General features: G+C 42.4%; 1 protein-coding gene across 2 annotated transcripts in view; it reads left to right on the top strand.

Moving 5' to 3' along the window:
* TUSC3 (tumor suppressor candidate 3) overlaps positions 1–25144 on the top strand; it is a 172979-nt gene extending 147835 nt beyond the window's left edge. The window contains exons 8-10 of one of the 2 annotated variants that reach the window (XM_084856689.1): positions 11601–11675; positions 14830–14920; positions 24296–25144. In XM_084856689.1, the coding sequence (XP_084712815.1) occupies positions 11601–11675; positions 14830–14920; positions 24296–24311 (182 nt within the window). In that variant the 3' untranslated portion in view covers positions 24312–25144. Of the gene's footprint in view, positions 1–11600; positions 11676–14829; positions 14921–16508; positions 17752–24295 lie in introns of those variants that run through there. The other variant, XM_084856688.1, reaches the window with a different exon arrangement.
* The last annotated feature ends 1038 nt before the right edge of the window (positions 25145–26182 follow it).

Here is a 26182-nt window from a genome sequence, read left to right as displayed (position 1 = left end):
GCTTTTTCAGATTTCCTGACTGCATGGAGAGTTCTGTATACACATACAAGAGGCAGGTTGTAGATTTTGTGTTGAATGCACATACCATGAGGGAGGGAGCAGATCCTGACACTGTATATGTGTTTGTTGTACCTAGGGATGTCAGAGAATTCCGCCACGGATCTCGGTGAGGCCGAATGCCAGTGCATTTGGCCCCCCGAACTCAGTGGCGGAACGGCCTGCCGCCCCCCCACGGATCCCCCCCAGGACGAGACTCAAGTGGGGCAGATCTTCCGGGCGGTGGCGCCGGCTCCGGTGGCAGCGGCCGGTCTTCTGACTGGCTGCCGCCACCGCCATTTCCAGGCTTGTGTGTAAAAAAAAAAAAAAAGACGTGATAGGCTATGTAAAGATTTACGTAGCCTATCATGGCTAGGTTTAAAAAAAAAGAAAAGAAAAAAAAGACGTGATAGGCTACGTAAATCTTTACGTAGCCTATCATGGTTGGGTGGGTTTAAAAAAACAACAACCGCGTACACAAATGGTCGCGGCTACGGCCGCCGCCATTTGCGTTCCTTCTTTTTACCATCTTAATCTATGTAAATATTTATGTAGACTATGATGGTGAAAATCAAGGGGAACGCAAATAGCGTAGCGGGTGCTATTTGCGTCCCTTTTTGATTCGCCATTTTAGCCTACGTAAAGATTTACGTAGGCTAAAACGGCGAATCAAAAAGGGATGCAAATAGCGCCCGCTACGCTATTTGCATTCCCCTTTATTTTCGCCGTCATAGTCTATGTAAATATTTACATAGATTAAGACGGCCAAAAAGAAGGAACGCAAATGGCGGCTGTAGCCGCCGCCATTTGCATACGCGGTTTTTTTTTTGTTTTTTGTTTTACCCAGAGCCCTCCGCGGCCGGAAATCCGGCTGCGGATGGCTCTGGCCTGGCCGGCCCGGGCCTGGCCAGCTGCTCCACGGAGCTACTGCGGAGCACAGCCGGCCATTCGAGGATTCTAGGGGGAGGAACGGAGCGCCTCCCCCCCCGGCCAGGATTCCCGGGGAGGGACGGAACGCCTCCCCCCCCCACCATCAACATAATCCGCGAAAGGTAAGTCACTTTCGTACATCCCTAGTTTTACTGCAGAGGACCTGACTTGCTGCATGAAAAGCTGTCAGAGAAAATCATCTCAAGGTTATCTAGAACTATTTCCCTTGAAGCTATGAGTGCATGAATATAGACTCCTGGTAGCTGCTCATTGTCATTAATTCCTAAGAATCAGAGCATCTGAGGAGACCTCAAAGGCATCTTGTTCAACCCCCTGCCAATGCAGGAAATCCAATACTGCAGCATCCCTGATAGGTGGCCATCCAGCCTCTGCAGAAAAACCCCTAATGAAGAATATTTTGCCACCTTCCAAGGCAGTCTGTTCTACTGTCGAACAGTGTGTATCATCACGAAGTTCTTACTAGTGTTTAGCCTAAATCCTTTTTATTGTAATGTGAACCCTTTGGTTCAGGACCTACCATCTGGAGCAAGAGAAAACAAATGTGCTCCATCATCTGCTTGACAGGCCTTTAAATATCTGAAGATGGCTATTCTTTCACCTCTTATTCACCTCTGGGCTAAGCATACTTAGTTCCTTCAACCTTTTCTCATAGGACTTGGTTTCCAGGTCTCTCACCATTTTTATCACCTGCATATGCCTTTTCCCTTCCGCCTTTCCTTTTCCCTGTGTGTCTGATTACTTCAAATGAAGTCTGTTGGCAGAATTCTTCAATCTCTTCAATTCTGTGTCATCTCTCTTCAATTCTCTTCAATTCTGTCTTTTTTACTGTACAGTGCCTAAGAGACACACATGCAATCGTAGATGGCTCTTCAACAATATCCCAGGGAACTTATAATCCAAATGTGATCAATGTCAAAGTGGTTGAAGAAGTCGTGTTAAGTATAAAGACTGGGTAAACAGAGTTGTTCAGAATCTGATGTCCAATACATATATACAAGCAAGGGTGGCTACTTTTAAATCAAAGCAGTATGAAGGCTGTTCTGTACTCATATATAGTCCATCACCCTGCACATCCTCAGATTGTTCACCACTAGACAGCAAAACACCCCCCAAAAGCTGACAGGTCTATAGACTGAGTAGCTAGAGAGAAATAGTACATCATACAGATAGTGCACTTGAGTCAGGCCTAAGTGCACTTAACTGAGGGCAAATCGGAATGTTAAGGAATAGCTCTGAAGCTGAGCAGACATTGTACAGGAACAAATTCGAAGAATCTAATCTTGTACTATGTTAAGCTATAGCAGTAAGGACATCAAACGTGCTGTAATCAAAAGTTACATGAAGTGCTCCAAATGGTATTCAGACGTGTCCATTTTTATTTTTGCATCTTGCACATGACAGAATACATCTGTTAGTTTATGCTGCAGCACCATTTGTCTGCCTTGAAAATCATTTTCAGTCTGTATAAGAAAAAAGTATGGTATGGCGAGGGGCCTCCACTAGAGCAGATTATCCAAAAGGTCCTTCTAGGTGGTGGTTTCACAACAGTGTTCAAGTTCCATTCCATTTTTAAGCGATGGGCCTTGCTTGCAATTAGAAACATTCAGGAACGTTGCCAATTTCTCTGAGTTTTTGGAGAGCATAAGTTGGGATGCAAACCACTCCTAATATTTGGTAGCAGGGAGCATTCAGATTCTCTGTAGTTCTCTTACAGCATAGCTATGGAGCCAGTGGTTTTATAGCTCAGGCTGTAAAGATGCCATCTACTCTCAGCTAGTTGAATCAGAAAATATGGTAAACACCTTAACCAGGGTGCAGCAGGTACTGAACAGTGCTGAACGTGTATGGGGAAGGACTGAGCCAAAGGGCTGCTGTCCTGTGGAGACCTGGTTGACAGGTTGCTTCAGCTGTTCCCAGCTTGCTTTCAGTCATGGAAAAATGGCATGAGCCTGAAGTGCCTCAGCCTGTGAATTGCTACTGGCTCCTAACTCTTGACATTCTGCAGTGACGCCACTGCAGACTCATCCCCTAAGATGTTGCTATCTCTTCAGCTGGCGCCAGACAGTTCTGAAGGGGGGATTATGCAGCCATTGGGAGCCGGCCTATGGAGGGAAGCTGGCAGCATTCTTTGCCTCATTGGCCATGCTTGCAGCTGCTGACCTCTTCCATGGTGCCAGGGTTTGATAAATGTTGGTAATTATTACCCTATGAATAAATAAATTCAATAAATAATGACTTGGTTGAGATTTGGACTCACTGCGAAGCTTTACATTTAGCCTAATACTCGTCTCCTAAAAATTAAAATGGATACTTGAGTGGCTAACTCATAGTGAGCCAATGACCTTTTATTTATTTATACATTTGTCATTTATTTGCTCGGGATATCTCGGCTCAGATGTAGCATCTGGTTTTTCAGTGAGATTTTACTTTTTCAATTTTCCAGCTGAGTTGCCTGAAGGACAAGGAGGCCAAGTGTCTGCCCGTTCACATACAATGAATGACCAAATCTGCCAGTTTTATTTTCCTGCCTTTTTAACTACATGGCCAGAAGTGCCAATGTTGCTTCCATTGCTGAAGGTCATTTCCTTTAGTCCTTGATTTTAAATAAGCTTCCCTAGACCATAGCCACTACCCACCATTTCTTCCAAATGGAAATTTCAGAATGAAGGCCGCTATCTTGCAACATGGAGTTGATAGACTAGCCCTTGCATTACACACCCCACCTCTGGAAGAGGCCTTTGGGGTGGGTAATTATTTAAGGATGCTTCTGAAAGTTTCTTCCTTCCCAGATATTTGGAGGTGCAAATTACCTGGTGGTGACTCCAAGGCAGAACTGATAATGCCTTAGAAATCTTCATTCATCCATTTTTTTAATTCCCAAATTTTGTACAGAAAGTTGTAGCTCTGCAGTTTGTTGCAGGTTTCAGGTCGTTCATCACATACACATACATACACACACACACACACACACACACACTATGAATGTGGATCTCCACTGAAAGACACCTCACACAAAAGCATTCTTGAAGTGTTTTGTACTGTACATTCAGTTGTATGAAGATGTGGCTGTACATATAGTTGCACTGTAGTAAAACAACACACAAAAAGAACCTTGATGCCATTGTCCACGTGTTCACTTCAGGATTTCTTTTCTTTTTGGCAGCGTTCTATCAGTGTGCAAAAACACAGTGGAAATGTCGAAAACAAAAGAAAGAGATCTGAAGCAACTGAAATCTACAGCAAAACTGCACATAGCCCCAATTCCAGAATTAATTGCTGAAATTCTTCTAGTTCCACCAAAATTCAGGAGTGGAACCCACAGAGCAATCAAGGGATGGATTCAGGGGGAAACCAATTCATCTCATTAAAGTGCATCATATTGTTGATTATTTAGCTTACTGTATCCTATCACAGGGCCGGGGAGGCACCAGCTAGATACTCTGCCTCAGGTACTCAAATATCATTAGCTATTTCTGTCCACCTGAAAAAAAGTTTTCTTTTTTATTAAGTCAGATTTAATTAATGGAGTAAAAATATGACGAAAGAAAGCTGATCAGGGCATAGCACAGCATGGAGTCTACAAGAGCTTTATTAAAGGCTGAAAATGTATCTGTCTTGCATTCCCTGTAAGAGAGCCACAGTTTGTAACCATTCATGTTCCAGCTCTGCACTTCAGGCATGCATCCCAGGATGAAATAGCTAGGAAGGTGAAAGAGTGTGTGTGTGTGTTTCTCTCTCTCTCTCTCTCTCTCTCTCTCTGAAAACAGCAACAGACCTATTCAGGGTTCATTACAGGCCTGTAATGCCTATTCAGGGTAGGCAACCTGCTGGATCCATGTGCACATTTGGATATTTGAGAAACTGTCCTGGGCGCAACCGTAAAATTAGGGGTGGACGAAAGTCACTTACCTTTTGTCGAAGGTTGTTCGCGGTGGGGGGGAGGTGCTTCGCTGCTCCCCCCGCGAAGTTCAGGCCGGGGGGGGGGCTTCCCGCCTCGCCCCGGCCCAAATTCAGGCCGGGGAGGAGGCTTCCTGCCTCGCCCGGCCGTGAACTCGAAAGTTTTTTTTAAAAAAAAACAAACGCCCCCATGATAGGCTACGTGACGATTAACGTAGCCTATCACGGCCAGATCTGCAAAGTCAGCCATGATAGGCTACGTTAATCGTCACGTAGCCTATCAGGGGTGACTTTAAAAAAAAAAACCGCGTACGCTAATGGCGGCCCCCATAGGGAGCCGCCATTCGCGTTCCTTATTTGGTCGCTGTAGTCTACGTAAAGATTTACGTAGACTACGGCGACCAAATAAGGAACAGGAATGGCGGCTCCCTATGGGGGCCGCCATTATCCGTACGCGCTTTTTTTTTAAAGTCACCCGTGATAGGCTATGTGACGATTTACGTAGCCTATCACGGCTGACTTTGCAGATCTAGCCGTGATAGGCTACGTTATCGGGGAGTTTCGGGGAGAAATTCTCCGCCATCCCTACATAAAATGGCTTCCATGGTTGGGCATGGAAAGGACAAGTAACCTGCCAAGAGGCAGTCATGGGGAGTTAAGATGGCAGCAGCTAGAGGCTCCCACTTCACTCAGAAACAATCTCCACTGCTAGAAAGAAAACATACAAATATTTTAAAATAAAAATTGGGAGGAGTGGGGTGTCTTGGTGGGCATCAAAGAAGGTGTCTTGGGGCACAGTGGTGCCTCCAGACACCACATTGCATACCCCTATTTTTAGTTCATTGATGATTCCCAAAGATTTTGATTGACAAAATAGGTGTTGCCAATTAATCAAGCAGCAGATTTTTTAAAAATTATCACTTTTAGTACAAATACTTATTTTTTAACAACTTCAGATGGTGAGCACCTCCTTAGAAGATGCCTTGCTTCTCATGGGAGAGAAGGGAGATGCCTCCTCTAATATGATGCCTGCTGTGGCATGTGTGTCTCATTAAAAAGAAAGCATTTCATGAAATCTATAATGTTTTTTTCATACCAAGTGTATGCTTCTTTAATTAACTAGCTAAAGGTGCAATCGTATGCATGTTTAGACAGGGAACAGTCCTACAACTCCCAGCATTCCCCAGCCAGCATAGCTGGCTGGGGAATGCTGGGAGTTGTAGAACGTTTTTCAGTCTAAACATGCATATGATTGCACCATATGACACCTACAAATCAAAGCAAGCTGCAATCTAGTATGTTTACCTGGTAGTCCCATTGATCTCAGTGGAGCTTAATTCTGACTAGATGTATATAGGTTGTTGTTGTTCAGTCGTGTCCGACTCTTCGTGACCCCACGGACCATAGCACGCCAGGCCTTCCTGTCCTGCGCTCTCTCCCGGAGCGTGCTCAAGTTCATATTCATTGCATCCGTGATGCTATCTAGCCATCTCATCCTCTGCCGTCCCCTTCTGCTTTTGCCTTCAATCTTTCCCAGCATCAGGGTCTTTTCCAGAGAGTTTTCTCTTCGCATTAGGTGGCCAAAATATTGGAGCTTCAGCTTCATTATCTGTCCTTCCAATGAGCACTCAGGGTTGATTTCCTTTAGGATGGACTGATTTGACCTCGTTGCAGTCCAGGGGACTCGTAAGAGTCTTCTCCAGCACCACAGTTCGAAAGCATCAATTCTTCGGCGCTCAGCCTTCCTTATAGTCCAGCTCTCACAGCCATACATTACTACTGGGAAAACCATAGCTTTGATTAGATGGACCTTTGTCGGCAAGGTGATGTCTCTGCTTCTTACTATGCTGTCTAGGTTGGCCATAGCTTTCCTCCCAAGGAGCAAGCGTCTTTTAATTTCATGGCTACAGTCACTGTCTGTGGTGATCTTGGAGCCCAAGAAAGTAAAATCTGCTTCCATTTCTTCCCCTTCTATATGCCAGGAAGTGATGGGGCCAGATGCCATGACCTTTGTTTTTTTAATGTTGAGTTTCAAACCAGCTTTTGCACTCTCCTCTTTCACCCTCAACAAGGGGCTCTTTAGATCCTCTTCGCTTTCTGCCATTAGGGTGGTATCGTCTGCATATCGGAGGTTGTTGATAATTCTCCCAGCAATCTTAATTCCGACCTCTGATTCATCCAACCCGGCATGTCTCATGATGTACTCTGCATATAAGTTAAATAAGCAGGGTGACAATATGCAGCCTTGTCGTACTCCTTTCCCAATTTTGAACCAATCGGTTATTCCATGTCTGGTTCTTACTGTTGCTTCTTGACCCTCGTACAGATTTCTCAGAAGACAGGTAAGGTGGTCTGGTACTCCCATCACTTTAAGAATTTGCCACAGTTCGTTGTGATCCACACAATCAAAGGCTTTAGCGTAGTCAATGAAGCAGAAATAGACGTTTTTCTGTAATTCTCTTGCTTTCTCCATGATGCAGCGAATGTTGGCGATTTGATCTCTAGTTCCTCTGCCTCTTCGAAACCCAGCTTGTACTTCCGATAGTTCTCGGTTCGCATACTGCTGAAGCCTAGCTTGTAGGATTTTGAGCATCACCTTGCTGGCATGTGAAATGAGCGCAATTGTGCGGTAGTTTGAACACTCTTTGGTGTTGCCCTTCTTTGGAATTGGAATGTAAAGTGACCTTTTCCAGTCTTGTGGCCACTGTTGAGTGTTCCAGATTTGTTGGCATATTGAATGCAGCACTTTAACAGCATCATCTTTTAGGATTTTAAATGGCTCGGCTGGAATACTGTCATCTCCGCTAGCTTTGTTGTTACTAATGCTTCCTAAGGCCCACTTGACTTCACTCTCTAGGATGTCTGGCTCAAGTTCAGTGACCGCACTATCATGGCTATCAGGGACATTCAGATCTTTCCTGTATAGTTCTTCTGTGTATTCTTGCCACCTCTTCTTAATCTCATCTGCTTCTCTGAGGTCCCTGTCTTCTTTGTCCTTTATCATGCCCGTCTTTGCACAAAACGTTCCCTTGAGATCTCCAGTTTTCTTGAAGAGATCTCTAGTCTTTCCCATTCTGTTGTTTTCCTCGATTTCTTTGCATTGTTCATTTAAGAAGGCCTTCTTGTCTCTCCTTGCTATTCTCTGGAACTCTGCATTCAGTTGGGTATATCTTCCCCTTTCTCCCTTGCTTTTCGCTTCCCTTCTTTCGTGAGCTACTTGTAAAGCCTCATCAGACAGCCACTTGGCTTTCTTGCATTTCTTTTTCTTTGGGATGGATTTCGTTGCTGCCTCCTGAACAATGTTACGGACCTCCGTCCATAGTTCCTCAGGCACTCTGTCTATCAGGTCTAATCCCTGAAATCTATTCCTCACCTCCACTGTATATTCATCAGGGATATGATTTAGGTCATACCTGAATGGTTTAGTGGTTTTCCCGACGTTCTTCAATTTAAGCCGAAATTTTGCAAGAAGCAGTTCATGATCTGAGCCACAGTCAGCTGCAGGTCTTGTTTTTACTGACTGTATGGAGCTTCTCCATCTTTGGCTGCAAAGTACATAATCAATCTGATTTTGATATTGACCATCTGGTGATGTCCATGTGTAGAGTCGCCTCTTGTGCTGTTGGAAAAGAGTGTTTGCTATGATCAGCGTGTTCTCTTGGCAAAACTCTATCAGCTTTTGTCCTGCTTCATTTTGTACACCAAGGCCATGCCTGCCTGTTATCCCGGTGATTTCTTGACTTCCTACTTTAGCATTCCAATCCCCTATGATGAAGAGGACATCTTTTTCTGGTGTTAGTTCTAGAAGGTGTTGTAGGTCTTCATAGATCCGATCAACCTCAGCTTCTTCGGCCTCAGTGGTTGGGGCATAGACTTGAATTACTGTGATGTTGAATGGTTTGCCTTGGATTCGTACTGAGATCATTCTATCATTTTTAAGATTGTACCCCAGTACTGCTTTTCCCACCCTTTTGTTGACTATGAGTGCTACTCCATTTCTTCTAAGGGATTCTTGCCCACAATAGTAGATATGATGGTCACCTGAATTAAATTCGCCCATGCCTGTCCATTTGAGTTCGCTGATTCCCAAGATGTCAATGTTCAATCTTGCCATCTCATGTTTGACCACCTCCAGCTTACCTTGATTCATTGATCTGACATTCCAGGTTCCTAAACAATATTGTTCTTTACAGCATTGGATTTTCTTTTCACCACCAGACACATCCACAGCTGAGTGTCCTTTCGGGTTTGGCCACTTCACTCTTTCTGGCGCTACTTGGAAATACCCTCTGCTCTTCCCCAGTAGCATATTGGACACCTTCCGACCTGAGGGGCTCATCTTGCGGCGTCATCTCTTTTAGCCTTGTGATACGTTCCATGGGGTTTTCTTGGCAAGAATACTGGAGTGGGTTGCCATTTCCTTCTCTAGTGGACCACATTTTGTCAGTACTCTCTGCCATGACCTGTCCGTCTTGGGTGGCCCTGCACGGCATAGCTTATGGCTTCACTGAGTTACGCAAGCCCCTTCGCCACAACAAGGCAGTGATCCATGAAGGGGAGATGTATATAGGACTGCACTGCAAAATTTATTTAACTGGGTAAAAATACCTGGTTTTTAACTGCATAAACTTATGAAACTTGGGTATTCCTTTGAGCCTTCCCAAGTATTGAACAAGATGTTGCCTACCTCTCAAATGTAAATTTTATTTTGAGTACCTTATCATGAATTCTGAGTTTCACACAGTTAGATTTTTTAACATTCCCTGCAAATTTGTCAAGCAGACTAAATAAAAATAATATGATGAACAAGTAACCCTGTCCATTTCCTCATTCAGACCAACAAAGTGAAGACCATATGCCAAAATTTAAGAAAACTTCAGTGTTTAAGAAAAGCAACAACAACAACTCAACAAAGTTGTGATGTCATTGACAGCCTTTGGTTTATGTTATGGACAGGAGCTCAGACATTTCTCAGACATCAAATAATGTGCAAGAACTCCCCTATTTCACATCAACAGTGTCTGTCTATGGGAGGAATCTCAAGCTGGTGAATGTTTTAGCGTTAGCAAGGTTGGGGTGTCTCCTTGTGAACTTTGGGCCTCCTCCAACCATAGTTAAGCTTAACCATAGTTAAGCTCTTTAAAACCCTGCTTATTTTAATGGAAGAAAGTTAAGCACGTGCCTTAACTTTCTCCCACTAAAATTGATGGGGCTTCTTTCTGCACTCTTCATATTTTTGGGCTGCCCATCGGAAGCTGCCTTATACTGAGTCAGACCATTGGTCCATCTAGCCCAGTACTGGCAGCATTGACTGGCAGCAGCTCTCCAGGGTTTCCAGCTGGATTCTTTCCCAGCTCTACCAAGGGATGTCGGGGATCGAACCTGGGACCTTCTGCATGCAAAGCATGTGCTCTACCACTGAGCTTCAGCCCTTCCCTAAAGCTACTGCCCCTCTCTATGGCTCATCCTGTTTTTTTCATCCCTACAACTTCCACACAGAAAGGGGACAAGAACGATTACACATTTTAGAAGGGGGAGTATGACTTGCTTTATCTTTCCATCCCCATTTTCAAGCTCTTCATGATCAGTCATAATTTCATTACTCTTTCATTCCTAATACCCACTTACCTGGTAGTAAGGCTCATTGAAATCAATGGGACTTACTTCTGAGTAGACACAGATAGAATTGCACTGTAACTTGGAGAATCTTTCTCCAATTATATTCTATCTATGTCTCATATTCTTAATCATTATAGTCCTATAAAAAGATGAATCTCCTAATGTCAAACATTAGTTAGTTAATGGGAGGTGTTTACAACAAGGGTGATGCCCAATGGATAGTTTTTATTTAGTTACTGTACATACTAAAGAGGCTTAAAAAAAAGACTAGATTATAAAATGGTAGATTTTTTTGAGAGCTAGAAATAGATACAGTTCCCATGATACATCAATCCCACTTGCATTGTTGTATGCCGACTGCTTGGAACAGATGTTAATTACAGTAGTAACAGTTGCTTTTCATGGATACATTTTCAAACAATTATGTGAATAGCTTAGGATCCTGGCAAATTAGTTTAAATTATTTTATCATTATGTGCCTGTTTGCATTTGTAAAAGCTAGCAATTAAGACTCTAAAAATGGCTAGTGACTGAAAACACTTGCCGCTGCAGTGATTTTACTCCATTCTTGTGGCATATTAGACAGATACTATCCGTCTTGGAAACATTGGTTGAGAAACAACATACTGTTCCCTATCTAAATGGTTTAGTATGCATCAGTTAATCAGAGAATTAATGTAATTATTTTTATGCACCCTGTATCTGTCTCCGGGCGACATTCATTTTGTACTACCAGAATTGGTACACGAGTTTTCAGGTATCTTGTAGGTTTGAGAGCTTTACAGTACTTACCTAATTTAGCAAAACATCATTAGTGTACTTAGAGTCCTTAAACACTTTGCTATTGTATTTTGATGATTTACAGAAATCTAAAAGTAGCAAAGAGGTAAGTAACACACAAAATGTAGATTATACATAAGAATTCTCACTGGTTTAATGCTTTTCCTCTCCTGACAGCTTTGCATACATTTACAATCCATAAACAGAACATGTTTTTTACATTTTTAAAATCATAAAATAGGTACTTCCTAAGTTTACAGTTGCACTGCTTTGCGAGACTTGCAGTTTCTATTGTTTCCTTGACAACAACAATATAGATGCTGCTATCACCATGGGAATGGTTCTTTTGAATGAAGCTGCTACCTCCAAAGGAGATGTTGGGAAAAGGAGAAGTAAGTTGTTTGATGTGATAGGCCACATCATCATAGTTGTTCTCTTGACATTTAAATGTATGTGTGACTACTGCAGATCTGCATGAAAGCACGCTGATTCTAAAATGTATGTCCATATTTTCCAGAGCACTTGCGAATGTGTTTGCTCATTTACAAACACATTTCCATGTAATTGTGATATAACACCACAGGCTGGGTTCCAAAAAACTACTTGAGGCATGTTCTTTCCATTTCCAAAGCAGCTTGCCATGTAGCATGAAGAACTGCTGTTCAAAGAACTTCATTGGTTACTTGGAAGTAGCTGTGCAATGCTTTGGATTCTGGCCATATTTGTGTGTGATTGTTAGAAGCAATTGTGTAATATATCAAGCAAGCAGATATTCCTGATTACTTTCTCCTGAGCTTATGTTTAGTTTTCAGTTGAAGATGTTTGAGCGCTATGTCATGAACCAGAATTAAGCACTCCCCATTCACTTAGCCACCAACTGTATCAATGTTGGACATTAAAGCTGCTACTCTATCAGGGGCGAAGGCTTACACTACTAAAAGAGCCATGGGGGGTGTACATATATAAGTTCCCGGCCAGATTGCAGTTCTAGAGGTAGTTACTGCAGAATCCTCAGTTGTATATTTAGATGGCATCGCTCAACAGCGAAAAAAGCCCCAGTTCTCCAGCAGCACCTCTACACCCCTCTCACTATCTCATTCTAAGACTACTGTGCATTTCTTCCCTCAGTACACATACCCTCTATGTCAGTATCTCGCTCTCACTTTATCACTAAATCGCAAAATAGCACTAACACACATTTGTGCTATTGCTTGATAGCAGGACCTCCTGAACTAATGTGCTAACTCCTGTTGTAGTCAATAAGGCTTGTTTTGAAAAGTGTGCTATCACGTGATAGCAGATTTATTCAGGGGTGCCTGCTAATGTGGAAGCCTGATATTTAGAGGGAAAGGGGAAAAAATGGGCAGAATTGGGCATAGGTCTGGGAAGTCTACTCAGAAGTAACTCCTGTTGCAATCAGTGAGGCTTGTTCCCGAATTTGCTGAGATTGCCATTACACCAAAAACAATAAGTTCACCCAGGGTACATCATGTATTCATTTGGTGAAAGGCATAGTAACTCCCCTAAATGCTGTGAAGTGCCATTTCCAAAGCTGCATGTCTCTGCTGTTTGGTTCAAGGCTTTTTGGGAGTAATTAACTCCAGCTTCAATCCTTTGCATCATCGCCTAACTAGGGGGAGAGGAGAAAGGGGAGTAGAGCCTGGAGGGGAGAGCCTTTCTTATTGGTTGAGCAGCCCCTGCCAGTCTAATGACATTCACTTCCAATCACCCCACCCGGGAGTATGTTTCTGTCAGCAACTTATAATGGTGCAGCGCAGTCCTTTGTGGAGCCCTGTGCAGAGCCATGCCGATTCCATGAAAAATCCGGTATTCCTTTGTTTGCTTCACCTTCCATTGCCGTGGAAACACAGCCCTAGAGAAAAGGCAATCTTTTATGTACAAGCAGGTTGCTTAAAACGTTGGCTCTGTACATTAAACAGCATTTTCAATATTGTATTAAGTAAACTGGTAAAGAACATGTAAAGTAAAGAACATGTTTGTTGAACGTGCTGCATTAACAGATGATACTTTAATCATTCCGTAAGTCAGAGATGGAGAACCTGTGGCCCTCCAGTTGTAGAACTGCAACTGCTGTCAGAACTGCAACTGCTGTCATCCTTCAGCATTGGCCATGTTGCCTGGTTCTGATGGAAGTTGCAGTCCAACAACATCTGCAGGGCCACTTGTTCTCCACCCGTGCCTTAAGTTGTTGATTAAACTAGGAAGGGCCAGGGAGATGGAGAGCTTTAAAAGAAAGGACTTGAACACTGATGTTGGTCTGAAGGATAGCAGTGACACATTGCAAAAATAAAGCTGAGAGGTGGCAACATCGTAGAAGCAGGAGAGAGATGAATTTAGAAGAACATTTGAAAATTGGAATGGAGGAAACTAGTACAGCAGGGGGTTGAATCCAACATTAGTTCTACTTAGAGTAAACCCATTGAAAGTAAGGGGACTTGGGATAGTCATTGGATTCAGCTCATTGGCTGCAGAAATCATCCAAGCCTTACTTGGGGAAATAAATTCCATTAATGAAACAATGTGAACACTCACAAAAAGCAAAGATAGCCATGTTGACCGTAAGTAAAATTCCAAAATCCATGTATTTGGTTGGACTAATAAAGGTCTTACATTAATGGGGATTTGGGAATATGATCACTGACCTCAAACCTAAATCAAGCGATCAGCATTTTATCAGAGCCAACACAATGCCATTTATGCAATTAACATTTGTGCGTATGGCACTTTTAAAGTAAATTGCAGATGTGGGCCCCCTGATTGGGATTGGCACCCTGGTGTGAGGGATAAGGGGGCTTTTAACCCTTCGCCCCCCACTGTGGTCCCAATTTGGTTGGGGGGCCCACACCTCTGTTTGCATTGGGAAAAGCTCCCATCAGAGCTCTTTTCCTCAAGCAAATAGCAGGTGCAAAGGCCCAATCTAGTTCGGAACTGCTGCAGGGGCAAATGCTTAAAGCCCCCTACCCCCTGTGTCAGGGTCCCAATCTATTTTGAAGGACCTGTGCTTGCAATAATTTTTTAAGCCATTCACAGAATTACTAGTTGCATGAATGTTGTCTCATCTAGTTTATTCCTCAGTTGCATAAGAACTGGCTGAGTCAACCACTTCCTTTTAAAAAAAATGCATGGGGTGGGATCTGGTTGCTGTGAATTAGACAACGTGTGGCAATGGGCAATTAAGAAGTAGTTTTTTTCTGCAAAAGGGTCTGACATAAATGTGAAATAATGCTGCCTGAAATGTATATTTCCAAGTTCATTGCTTCCTCTAGCAAATGAAATGTTTGCTATGTTGCCACCTCAGTTTCTTTTTTTTCTTTTAAACAGCCATTTTATTGTCATTTATGATGACAAGAAAAGGTAATTTGTTGGAAATCTGTTTTTCTTTAAAAGTTTATAATGTTACCTCAGGTGATACAGACAACCTAACTAAACTTACTTAATACAAAATATATTTGTAAGTTATTTGTACCTAATGTTGAATATAATACTGCTTTTTGAGAGAATCTTCAATGTTGATATTTTTTCCAGTAATATGCCTGGTGGGATTGGGTCTCGTCGTTTTCTTCTTCAGCTTCCTACTGTCAATATTCCGCTCCAAGTATCATGGCTATCCATACAGGTAAACCACAAATAATGCAGCTAGCATCCAAGTACCTTTTTTCAGCCAGCTACCTCTGCTCCCAATTTTCTGCTATGAGATTCATGAATTCATGAACAAGTAAGTTGTGCCTGTATCTGAAGGGCTTATTTGATGATCATATCAAAACCTGCCATCACTATCTTTTAGCCTTTGTGGGATGGTTCTGAAAGCTATAATGAAAAGGCAATAGTGTGCTGGAGATCACACATGTAAGTGGGGAACAGCAGCCTTTTGCAGGGTGATGTAGTCTAATGTATGAAACAAGCAAGTGCTTATCATGCAAAGAGGGACCTTCCACAGGGGATCAACCCCAGCTAGCATCAAGGCAAATTGTGAAGAAATCAATTTCAGCTTGTCAGTCATTCCATATAAAGAAGTCTCGAGGATGAATGCGCCCTCTTTGGAAACTGAATGTTCCTGCTTTGTAAACTGAGTCTTGTGTAGCATGGACATAGGATTTAATTGTTGCTTGTCATCAGAGATGACATGGGCACTATCCAGTGAGTACCCATGACACACTGGTGCAGCTGTACTCCAGATTCCAAATGGCAATGGATCCACTAGTTTGGAAAATGATGACATTTTCCCCACAACAATATATTATGATTTGAGTGCCTTCATCCCAACACAAGCTTTTCCTTGAAGAAAAGACCTCTGGATCCCATTCACATTTGCTGCAGTTTTGACCAGCTGAGAGCCAAACCACCATGTGATGTAGGAGATCTGTAATTAGATCTTCCACTGGTTTTTTTTAGCCTTAAGAAATGGAGGAGACTTCAAATTTTATGAGAGCGGATTTTAACCCTTTCCCCTACACCATTTCACTCACATACATGGGCGCACAGAAGCACACACATGCACACGCACACGCACAGCTTCAGTAGTAGTGGAGGGGGAAAGTAGAGGTGCAGACACCCTGAAGGGCTACCAGCAGCTTTATGGTGCAATTTAGATCAGGGCAATTTTGTGCAGGGCAGTGGATTAAACACCATGTTACCTCAGTGCCACTGCTCTGACCAAAAGCCCGCAGTCCATGTTTTTAAATGGTAAATCTTTAAAAAGAAAATCCCACATCAGTTGTGTTTGGTCCAGAAAAGGCCCTAAGTCATTAACAATTAAATTATAATGTTCAGAAAGCTGGCCCTAACAACACAGCTATGATATGCTCGTGGAGCTCCATGGAAACAGAGGCAACCTTATTGCATTACTGCTGGAGGATTGCCCACTCGTACTGCACTCCGTTGTAACTCCATGTGGATCCCCGGGTCCGCTGGGTTTGCAGAATGGCAACTGACTACAGCTTTCTATCACCTTTTTTGTGGAGGGGGGCAGGGGTGGGGAGGGCATCATCATCTGTGGGAGCAGGCACAGAATCTTATAAGAATTTCTGATATTTGAAAAATTCAAATACCCAGCTCAGGTGGAGTGCACCTGAGATATGCACTCCATATCTCAGGTGGCACCAATTTGAGGGGTGATCGGATTCTATTTGTTTTTGTACTGTAATGTTCTGGCTTCCTAGGGAGAATTTAACAACTTTATTTTCATTAATATCATTCATACCTAGCATGTTCAGCTGTGTACAGTGCAGAATTCATCAACTGATCACTGTTTGCATATTTGTAAGAGGCGGCAGGAACAGCCTGGGTAAAAGAAAAAGAAAAAACCACCTGTGAGAGACTGACATCTGGCTGCTCTAACAGCCATTCCAGGCCATGGCCATTCCCCTCCAAGACCTGCTGGGGCCCAAAGTTTCAGAAGCAGAGTGGCAGTTAGAACATCTGGAAGAGCAGTGTGCTACTTGGAATAGTTGGATTGAGGGAGGCTGGCTTGTAAACATTTTTGCTGTCCCTTGTGCCTCTTGCATTGGCCATCAGGAGATCAAACTGCAGGGGAAGATTGGTAGTAGTGTGAAAGCTGTCTTATAAAAAAAAAAAAAAAAAAGCTTGTCTGCCATTGGTTATCTTCTAATGGAAGACCTGCAGGAACCAGGTGTGAAAGTCACTGGTGTACAACATACAGAACCTTCTGGCTCACAGGACCCAGGAGACCACCTGAACTCACATCTTTGATAACCCCTTTGTGCAGCTCACAACTGACTTTTGGTCTCTGCCCCAGAAATTTGCTTCATTTTTAAGGCTGTTTTCCCTGTGGTAAGGACAACAGAGAAATAGTCACTCTCAAAATTGTTCTTCATCTGTATTCCTATAACCTAAGTCATTCTTTCTGAATAAGTGGGATTCAATGGGCAGAGGAGAGAAATGCCCAGCCACATTTGCAGCTCATTTTGAATTGAGCTTTTTTCAAATACCAATTTTCAAAGGTATTTTTAATACTTTCCCAGACGGTTCTACTCATTTTTGGCTGAGTAATTGGAGTGGCATACCTAGTACTTAGACATTAGGTGTGCTGTTTGGAGAATATCTAATAGCTGGCAGCATAACAGCCTTTACACCTAAATTTTCTAGCTCCTCAGTCAATATTTTTTAACTCTCCTGGCCTAGTTACTGGTTCCAATGCCATGTCAAAGTCATCCAGTGCTACACCCTTCTGCTTGGGGAGTTGTTACCCAACTCTCTGGGGATATTATAGTCTGAGCAAAGCATTGCTGGATTCATTAGGCTTTTCATGAAATCAATTTTGTCTCCTGCGGTAAACTTCAGTGGTTGTGCTGCAGTCTTGCCTTACTCCTTAGGTTAAATATTCTCCTCCAGGCATGCATGTAACTCACATTAGTTGTAATGAAAAATATGTGTATGTTTGCCAAATACAACAGAGAAAACTGAGTTGCCCTGTATTTAAATAGCATCTTGGGTTTTTTTTAAAAGCTCCCTTTGATACCATTAACTGCTCAACCATAAGTTAACTTTTATATATTATTTATTTTGTTATCTTTTAGTCCATATGTTCTTCTTCTCCCACAACCGTTGTCTTTAGAGTAGACCAACTTTTACTGGGCAATTGCCAGTCCTCTATATGGTTTAGAAGAACACATTTCCCACCTGCATCTTCTTACTGACCCAGTTATCTTACTGACACCCTTCAAAGGAAGGGTAAAGGTAGCCTGGAAACCTAAAGGATGCAAATTCTACAGCCACCATGAGTCCCTTCCAATGTTAATTGAAAGTGTGGGAATGGCTGCATTTTCCTATGTTGCACTACTAATGTCAGAAGCCACAGCTTGGCTCCTTTCCATGCCAGTGCTGCCCCTTTTTGGAGCTGTGGCACAACTGGCATGGGGATGAGCCATATTGGGGAGACCTCTCACTCGGGATGTATGATAAATTGTTTCAGTTTGTTTTTGGTCAGGACCCAGTTCGCACCCTCCGGACCAAACACAGACTCAGACTCCCAAATACAATCTGTGATTGAAGTCCATACATTTCCAAGCTGGCAATGTGATTCACGACCCGCCCCCCCTCCCCAAATGTGTTCAGCAGCATGTGTACATTTGAAAAATGTGCATGAAAAAAATGCTTACTGTTGAAAAATGCACACAAATACATTTTAGTCAGCAGGAGAAGAATATTCTATGTACATTTCAAAGATGCACACAACTGATGCAAGGAACTATGCACGAACATATGCATGGATTTTCATATGAAAAGAAAACTAGTGCTCACAATCTGATACTCGAGTTGGAACGGGCTTCGAGATGGAATTCAAAGAACTTCAGCGAGCTCGAGTTTCACTGCTTCTCACATCCCTGACTCTCACATGCCCTGAAGCTTCTGGAACAGCATGGGAAAGATGCACACTGCAGTGGCTCCAATGGCACTAAAGCAAAGTCAGAAAGGGCTACAAGAATATGTTCTGCTTTTGTAGACTCAGTGCATAAATGGCATAGTCAGAAGGGCATGAAGAATATGCAAGGGCACATGAGTGGGGAAGTGGTCTCTAAGATCTGTGGAGCCCAAACCATTTACGAGTCAAAAACAACAGGAAAAGATACTTACACAATGAAATGTGCTTGGTGGATAAGACCAATCAGCAGTGAGCCTGTACAAATGACCAGTCTACCTTTGGGCAAGAGAGAACTCACCCCAGGGTGCTTTGCTCATTTCTACCATTCTTCCAATAAGTAAGAATAATGTTACCACACATCAGATACAGATGTGTGGTAAGATGCCTTGTGTAGGATCACACTGACTGACATAATGTGCTGTTAGCGACTCAGCCCCAACAGAAAATGGGCCTTTGTGTTACCCATGCTGTGGACAGCTCTCAATCATAGGGCAGCACCCAACGCTGTCACAGCACTAGTGCTAATGACATTGCGCCACCATAAACCAATGCTAGCACTTGCCGGGCAAAGGGAGAAAGTGGCGATTGCCACCGAAATGTGGTGGCTAATCACTGTTTTCTCCCTTTGCCCGCCAAGCGCTAATGGCGTTGTGCTAGCTCTGTGACAGCGCTGGATACATAACTGTGGGAATTAAAACATTACAGGGTGACTAGACTTCATCAGAGCTTAAACAAGTTGATGACTAACTACACCTCTGAAATAAAGTGTCTGAATCTTTCTGTTTGATTTATTTAAATAATTGGGTTTTTTAAAGAGAAATTTGACGCCACACACTTAAAAGATGCAACCCTCAACATGAAGCTCACCCTAAACTGCAGGTCACAAATATTACACATCTTGTGTTTTATGCGTCACTAAACAGCCATATTAATCTTCCTCTGAAGCAGCGTGCACCAATAAAGGGCCCCCCAAATAATAGGTCTCCTGCGATTGACCCTCTCTTTTCACTGCGGACCTCCATGAGGTAATGCTCTGTCACAATAAAAATAAATCAAGAGTGAAATATGAGGGAAAGGGTTGCCTTCCCCACCCTACCCCTGCATTTAATATAGTCACATAAAAATGGTAGGAGGATCTTGTAAGGCACTGAGCTTCCTGGTCTTCCAGTTCATTTCACTTTATACCAGAAGTGTAGAGGAGCCAGGGATGCAGCTCCATGCAACTCAGTGTGTCCAGCCACTAAAGCTGTAATTCTATGCACATTCACACTTTTCTGGGAGTAATCCCATTAGTCATAGTGAGACTTCTGAGTAAGCATGTATTGGACTGCACTGCAAGTCTGGCTATTAATGGACCTCTTGGTTCCTTGTGAAGAAGCAAAGTTAGGGAAACAGTGGTATTTCCTATCCTTCCTCCACAAGTCTGATTCTCACTTTCTTGTTCAGCAGTTCAAATTCTGTAATAAGACACCACATTTGAACAGGGCTAAATGCTGAATAAAGAATCATAGAGTTGGAAAGTGCCTTAGAAATCATCTGGCCTATCCCCCTGATCAATGCAAGATCTGCAATGCAGGATCCATTTGCAACATTCTTGACAGATAGCCGTCCAGCCTCTGCTTAAATACCTCCAGTAAACAGAGCGCACCGCATCCCAAGATAGTCTGTTCCACTGTTGAACAGTTTTTGCCATTAGGAAGTGGCTCCTAATGTATAGTTGAAATCTATTTTCATGCTATTTCTACCCATTGGTTGTAGTTCTGTTGACTAGAGCAATAAAGAATAAGTCTGCTCCATCTTATGCATGACAGCCCTTCAGATATTTGAAGCCTGCTACCACATCTCACCTTAACTTTTCTCCAGGCTAATCATACCATCATAGCACTTTGTTTCCAGGCCCCTCACCATCCTGGTTGCCCTCTCTGGACACACTCCCGTTTATCAATGTCCTTCTTAAAATTTGGTGCCCAGAACTGGACACAGTACTCCAGATGTGGCCACCACCTGACCAGTGCAGAATAAATTGGAACTATGATTTCATATATCATGGAACTATTGCTTCCTGCAGAGTGGTATTGGGAGGGGTTTCCATAATGAAAAGGGGATGAAAGGTCAGAGTAAAGATCTGTAATTGAGTTAGGGTCCTTTCGTACATAATAAAATGCCTCCCTCTATGGAAATCAGATCCATGTTGGAACTACCACGTCTGGATCATCACACTTGGTGGTCCTGTTAATTAATAATGTAATTATTAATAATGTAATAGATGTACGCAGCTTATAGACATAGCTGGTTACCTATGTCAGGAAAATGTTTTGTGATTATTGGGAATCACCACTGGACAGATCAGAGATTGTAATGTGTGAACATGGCACCATGTGACTGAATGCCCAAGAAGGTCAGGATTGCTCATGAAAGTGCGGGGAAAGGGGGTGAATAAACTTGCCCCTAAAAAAGCAAAAAGGGTGTAATTATTTAATTAAACACCAGGGCCATTAAGGTATTGTGTTTGCTTTATAGCAGTTGATTACAAAGGAAAATGTGGGCAGATTCTTTTCACTGGTGCTCTGGAACTATTGGAGCAGAACGTTTGGGGGACTTATTCTTAAGCCATAAAAATCAATCTGCATTTTCCTCCCTGCTGAGCTTTGGGACAGAAGATGGAGAAACAGAGTAATGTTGAATACTGACAAATAGCAAAGGGGAAGAAATCTCCTGGGCTGCATTAGAAATATAAAAAATTCATACCCAGAAACTCATTTCAGATTTGTAATGTTTATTTAATGAAAATAAAACATTAAATGGTTATATGGAAAACATCAGTTCATACAACAAAAGAAAACCAAATGTCACATACTCTTGAGTCAAGAACCCATATGTGTACACTGTGTCATTAAAGTTAAAAGTTAGGGACTTCGCATACATTGCACACCAATCCAGATTTGCCGCCAAAGTATATACTTGAAAGTGAGCTACAGCCAATCCTGACCTTTTGATGAGTTTGCTATTTATAGAAAGTTAACTTGGAAACCTGACTCCATGATACTACTGTTCCACTAAAGATGCTCCTGTAAGTCCCTCTGTATTAATTTCACTCTGCATTTGATTGGAGGGGGGATGTTTTGGTTGTGGAATAGCACCAGTGGGTTAGTTTCCTGCTGTACCCCCAGTTTGGAATTCCAAATGGTGTGATGATCCCTCTACACGTGCCATTTGCTCTCACCGTGGCTATCTCTCCTTCCATTTGTTTCCCTTTTTTTTTTCTTTGCAGGTGGTAAGCCATACGTATGCTCATTAAAATGACCCCTTTTGGTTCATGGAAAGTACATCAGTTAAATTTAACTGCACAGCCACATCAGTGTTCCTTTAAGTTAGAGCAATTGATAAATTATCTGGACCTGGAGTTTGGATTTCTCAAAATGTGTGGGGTGGACAGTAAAATTGCTATGTACATTTCTAATCGCCACTAGGAATGTATGAGTAACTTGTGTCAATTCGGTTTTGATCAGGATTTACACAGTTCATGCCTTCCAGACCAAACACCAACTTGGATGCAATCTGCAGTCAAAATTTCTACATTTCCAGGCTCGCAATGTGATCTGCAGACCAAGAAAAAGCATTTGACAGCATGCATACATTTGGAAAATGCACCTGGAAAAAAATGCATACTTTTGAAAAATGTGTACAAATATGCTTTAATCAATGGGAGAAGAATGTGTACATTTCAAAGATGTGCACAATTGGAGAAATACCCATAGATTTCCATGTGAAAAGACAAAAACAACGCTCCTAATGTGAAAAGGACTTGAGTCAGAATGAGCTTTGAGGTGGAATTCGAAGAACTTCCACGAGCTCATTTTGCTGATTCACACATCCCTAGTCACCTAAAAAAGGTGCAGAAAAGTGTAACCTAAACTATCAAGGGGCTGGAGCAATTCCGCTTTGAGGAAAGGTTTTAATGTTTGGAGCTCTTTAGCTTAGGAAAAATGGCATGTACAGGGGAACATGATAAGAGGTGTATAAGATGCATGATGTAGAGAAAGTGGAGAGGCAAAAAAAAAGTCATAATAATAGAACCCGGGGTCATCCGATGAAACGGAATGGTGGGAAATTCAGGACAGAAAAAAGGAAGTACCTCATACAGTGCGTAGTTAAGCTGTGGAATTCACTTCCACAAGAGATAGCGATTTCCACCAATTTGGACAGTTTTAAAAGGGGATTAGAGAAATTCAGAGACGGTAAGGTTGCCATTGGCTACTTCTCATGATAACTATATATAATCTCCAGTATTAGAGGCAGTACGCCTCTGAATTTCAGTTTCTAGGGAACAAGAGCACAAAGGTGCTATTGCACCTATGTCCTTCTTGTGGGCTTCCGATGGGCTTCTGGTTGGCCACTGTTGGAAGAGAATGCTGGGATTAAATAGGCCTTTGGTCTAATCCAGCAGGGCTGCTCTTACCTTTTCAGGTTTAACTGACATCTGATAAAGTGCTGAACAGTGTCCTCTGTTAACTTCAGTTCAGCAGAGCCTACAGCTAATCTACCATGGTCAACTTTGTTTAGCTACTTTTGGATGATAATCTCTTCAGGGTGAAATTATGAAACTTCCCTGGCCTTTTCTGGCAATAATTACACTGCTGTCAGGAGACCTGCTTTCCATCTGCATTTCTCAGCAAGGTATTTTCAAGGACAGCAAAGGAGCTTAAATGTAACTGCTGCACTTTCCATTAACTAAAAATTCCATTGTGGCTTTTAAGATCACTTGTGTGCATAGCTTACCGGTAACAAAAAGTGTGGACAGGTGGAAGGAACTATGTGTTCAAATTTTGATGTCATTTATAGCAGACTTCCCCAATCTGAGGATGATGTGAGTTGTAGTCCAACACATCTGGAGGGGCACTAGGTTGGGGAAGACTGATTCATAGACATTCTCAGACAGTTCTCTAAGAATATTGGGGCATCATCAAGACTAACACAACCATCTTTTTCCCTTAGTAAAACGAATCAATGACGACTGTATACATCCAGTCACAAGGAGCACCTACGCTAGGGTTCATAGGAGAGTAATTCGACTAAAGCCTCAATCCTATGGATGCAATTACTATGCGCCCTATTGAACGCAGTGGGAGATGTTCCTGAGTGCATGGATTGTGTTGTAAATATCAAATACTTCGCTTATTTACAGCTTTGTTAAGGTGTAATTATTGATAGCCTGTTTACTGAACCTCATCTCTGGCATTTAGATTAGTATGAATAAAGAGGCAGACACAAATGTGGCAGATACTTAATCTGCATATGAAAGTAAAAAGGAATCTGCTATAATTATCTATTTTCCCCTGAACTCTTCGCACAGAGAAACAGGCTATGCAGTTTTATAAAAACTGAATATTTAGTTAAAATGGCCTAATTTTCTATGTATCCATCACATATAGAATTATACATTTTGGAATCGCATGTGTTTTGCTTTGGTTCTAATGTGTTAATGGTTACCCAAGCCCAAGGGCATTTCAGATCTTGATTTTTCAACAACAGGAGTGAAGCCAAAGCTACACACACACAAATGTGCACATTCTTTTCAGCATTTGATCATATTTTTTTCTTTCTTTTCAGCTTCTTAATTAAGTGAATTCAAATGAAATTAGCATAAGGCTAATGTTTACTATGAAGATAAGCAGCTCCTGATAGTATCTGCTTACCAACATTACATTTCTTCAAGAGTTTTTGCATTTTGTTCGTCCGCTTCCTATGATAAATTGCATCGTTTATGTGAAGACAATTTTGCATTTGTATCTTATTACCAAATGCTTCATCTAATTTATAATGCATAGCAAATATTGGATATCTAAATGGAAAATGCGATAAACAGGAGTGAAAGTGGGATATGCTTGGTGATCCTGAATTTAAATAAAGCTAACTCCAGTGGGAAAGTCTAGAGTTGTCGTCGTCATCGTTGTTGTATCACACTTGTATAGACTTCAGTTGGAAACAAGTCAAACCATTCAGGATTTTGAAACTCCTGTGGATAAAGTAATGTAAGATTACCAACCCAGCTTTGCCTAATAAAGGAAACAAAAACTGAATGAGGGCTGAAGACTGCAGAGTCATTTGTTAGCATGCATTGTATGACAGATAATTATTTCAATTGGCATTCTTTAATAGCCAAGAGAGCTTCATTTTTAAAATCAGGAAAAGAGGAAAAGGCCCAAAGGTGCGTAAGAGTAATTTTTAATAGAAAATCAGCAAACGTCCGACAAATGTTGAGCTTTGCTGAGCTTGCTGCTCTTCGGGGAATTCTAAGGTTACTTCAGGGAGAAATGCTTCCTTTCCTTCTTCCCCCTTCTTTTAATTCCTTATGTAAGAATAAGTTGTCTCTGAGGCAGGAGGGCGCTCTTGTGCTCAGTGGCCAACATTGCCCACAGCCAACTGGTTGGCCGCCCACTGTGTGAACAGAATGCTGGACTAGATAGGCCTTCAGTCTGATTCAGCAAGGCCCTTCTTGTGTATTTAGGAAGTAACCTTAGAATTCCTTGAAGAAGAGGAAGCAATGCTCTGAATGTGTGTTGATTTTCTCTTTAAAATTATTCCTAAGCACCTTTACAACTTTCCTTCTTTTGTGTTGCGGGGGGGGGGGGGAGGGAGAGGAGGCGGTGCGCTACGCCAGTGTGTCCCTCATAACATTAATACAGAGGCAGGGTGTGCTTGCAGGAGAGAATTTGCAAGCAGGAGGTGGAGTTTAACCCATTCTCGTGACCGCTGGAAATGCACCCCAAGGTCATTTTAATCGATTTTCCCCAAAACCTCAAAAGCAGAAGTAAGCCTCGCTGAGGGAAAATTGCTGGGAGAGGGTGGGAGGGCATTTTTAGGAGATAGCCTGTTTTAGTAAGTAATGTATTATTTATATCCCAGCCTTCTGCAGTCACAAGAGTACTAAGGGAGAGGTTAAGCACCCCACCCTCTGACTCCTACCTGTAAGAGACTCCAGCCCCTGCATTGCTATATTTTTATTGCCAATTTGGATTTGGAGACACACATGTGCAGAGAGAACTAGTAGTTTAGCTCCTGAAGTCCAGCCAGACTTATTTATTTATTTAAAATATTTCTTGGCCGCCTTGCAGGACAGAAGCCCTCCCCAGGAGGCTCGCAGGAATAAAATACATAAAAACAGTTAAAATAATAAAAGTGATAAAAACAATAAAAGCCAACAATAAAACCAACAATGATGTTAACAGCAGTAACAGCAACAGCAGTCATAAGGCCAAGGTAAAATATGTTTTCAAGGCCTTCTTAAACGTCTGCAATGACGGGGCATGGCGGACCTCCGATGGCAGCTTGTTCCAAAGGTGTGAGGCCACCACAGAGAAGGCCCTCTCATGTGTGATCACCCACCTGACTGCTCTCATGGGTGGGCACATGAGAAGGGCCTCTCTTTCTGATCTTAAAGTGCGGGCAGACTGATATGGGTGAAGGCGGCCCTTCAAGGACTTCCATATTACGTTG

Source organism: Heloderma suspectum, chromosome 5, assembly GCF_057233095.1.
Source record: "Heloderma suspectum isolate Gila_16-S chromosome 5, 16-S_ref, whole genome shotgun sequence".
NCBI classification, from domain to species: Eukaryota; Metazoa; Chordata; class Lepidosauria; order Squamata; family Helodermatidae; genus Heloderma; species Heloderma suspectum.
The sequence above is the reverse complement of the archived record's forward strand: the minus strand, read 5'-3'. Positions and strand labels throughout refer to the sequence as shown.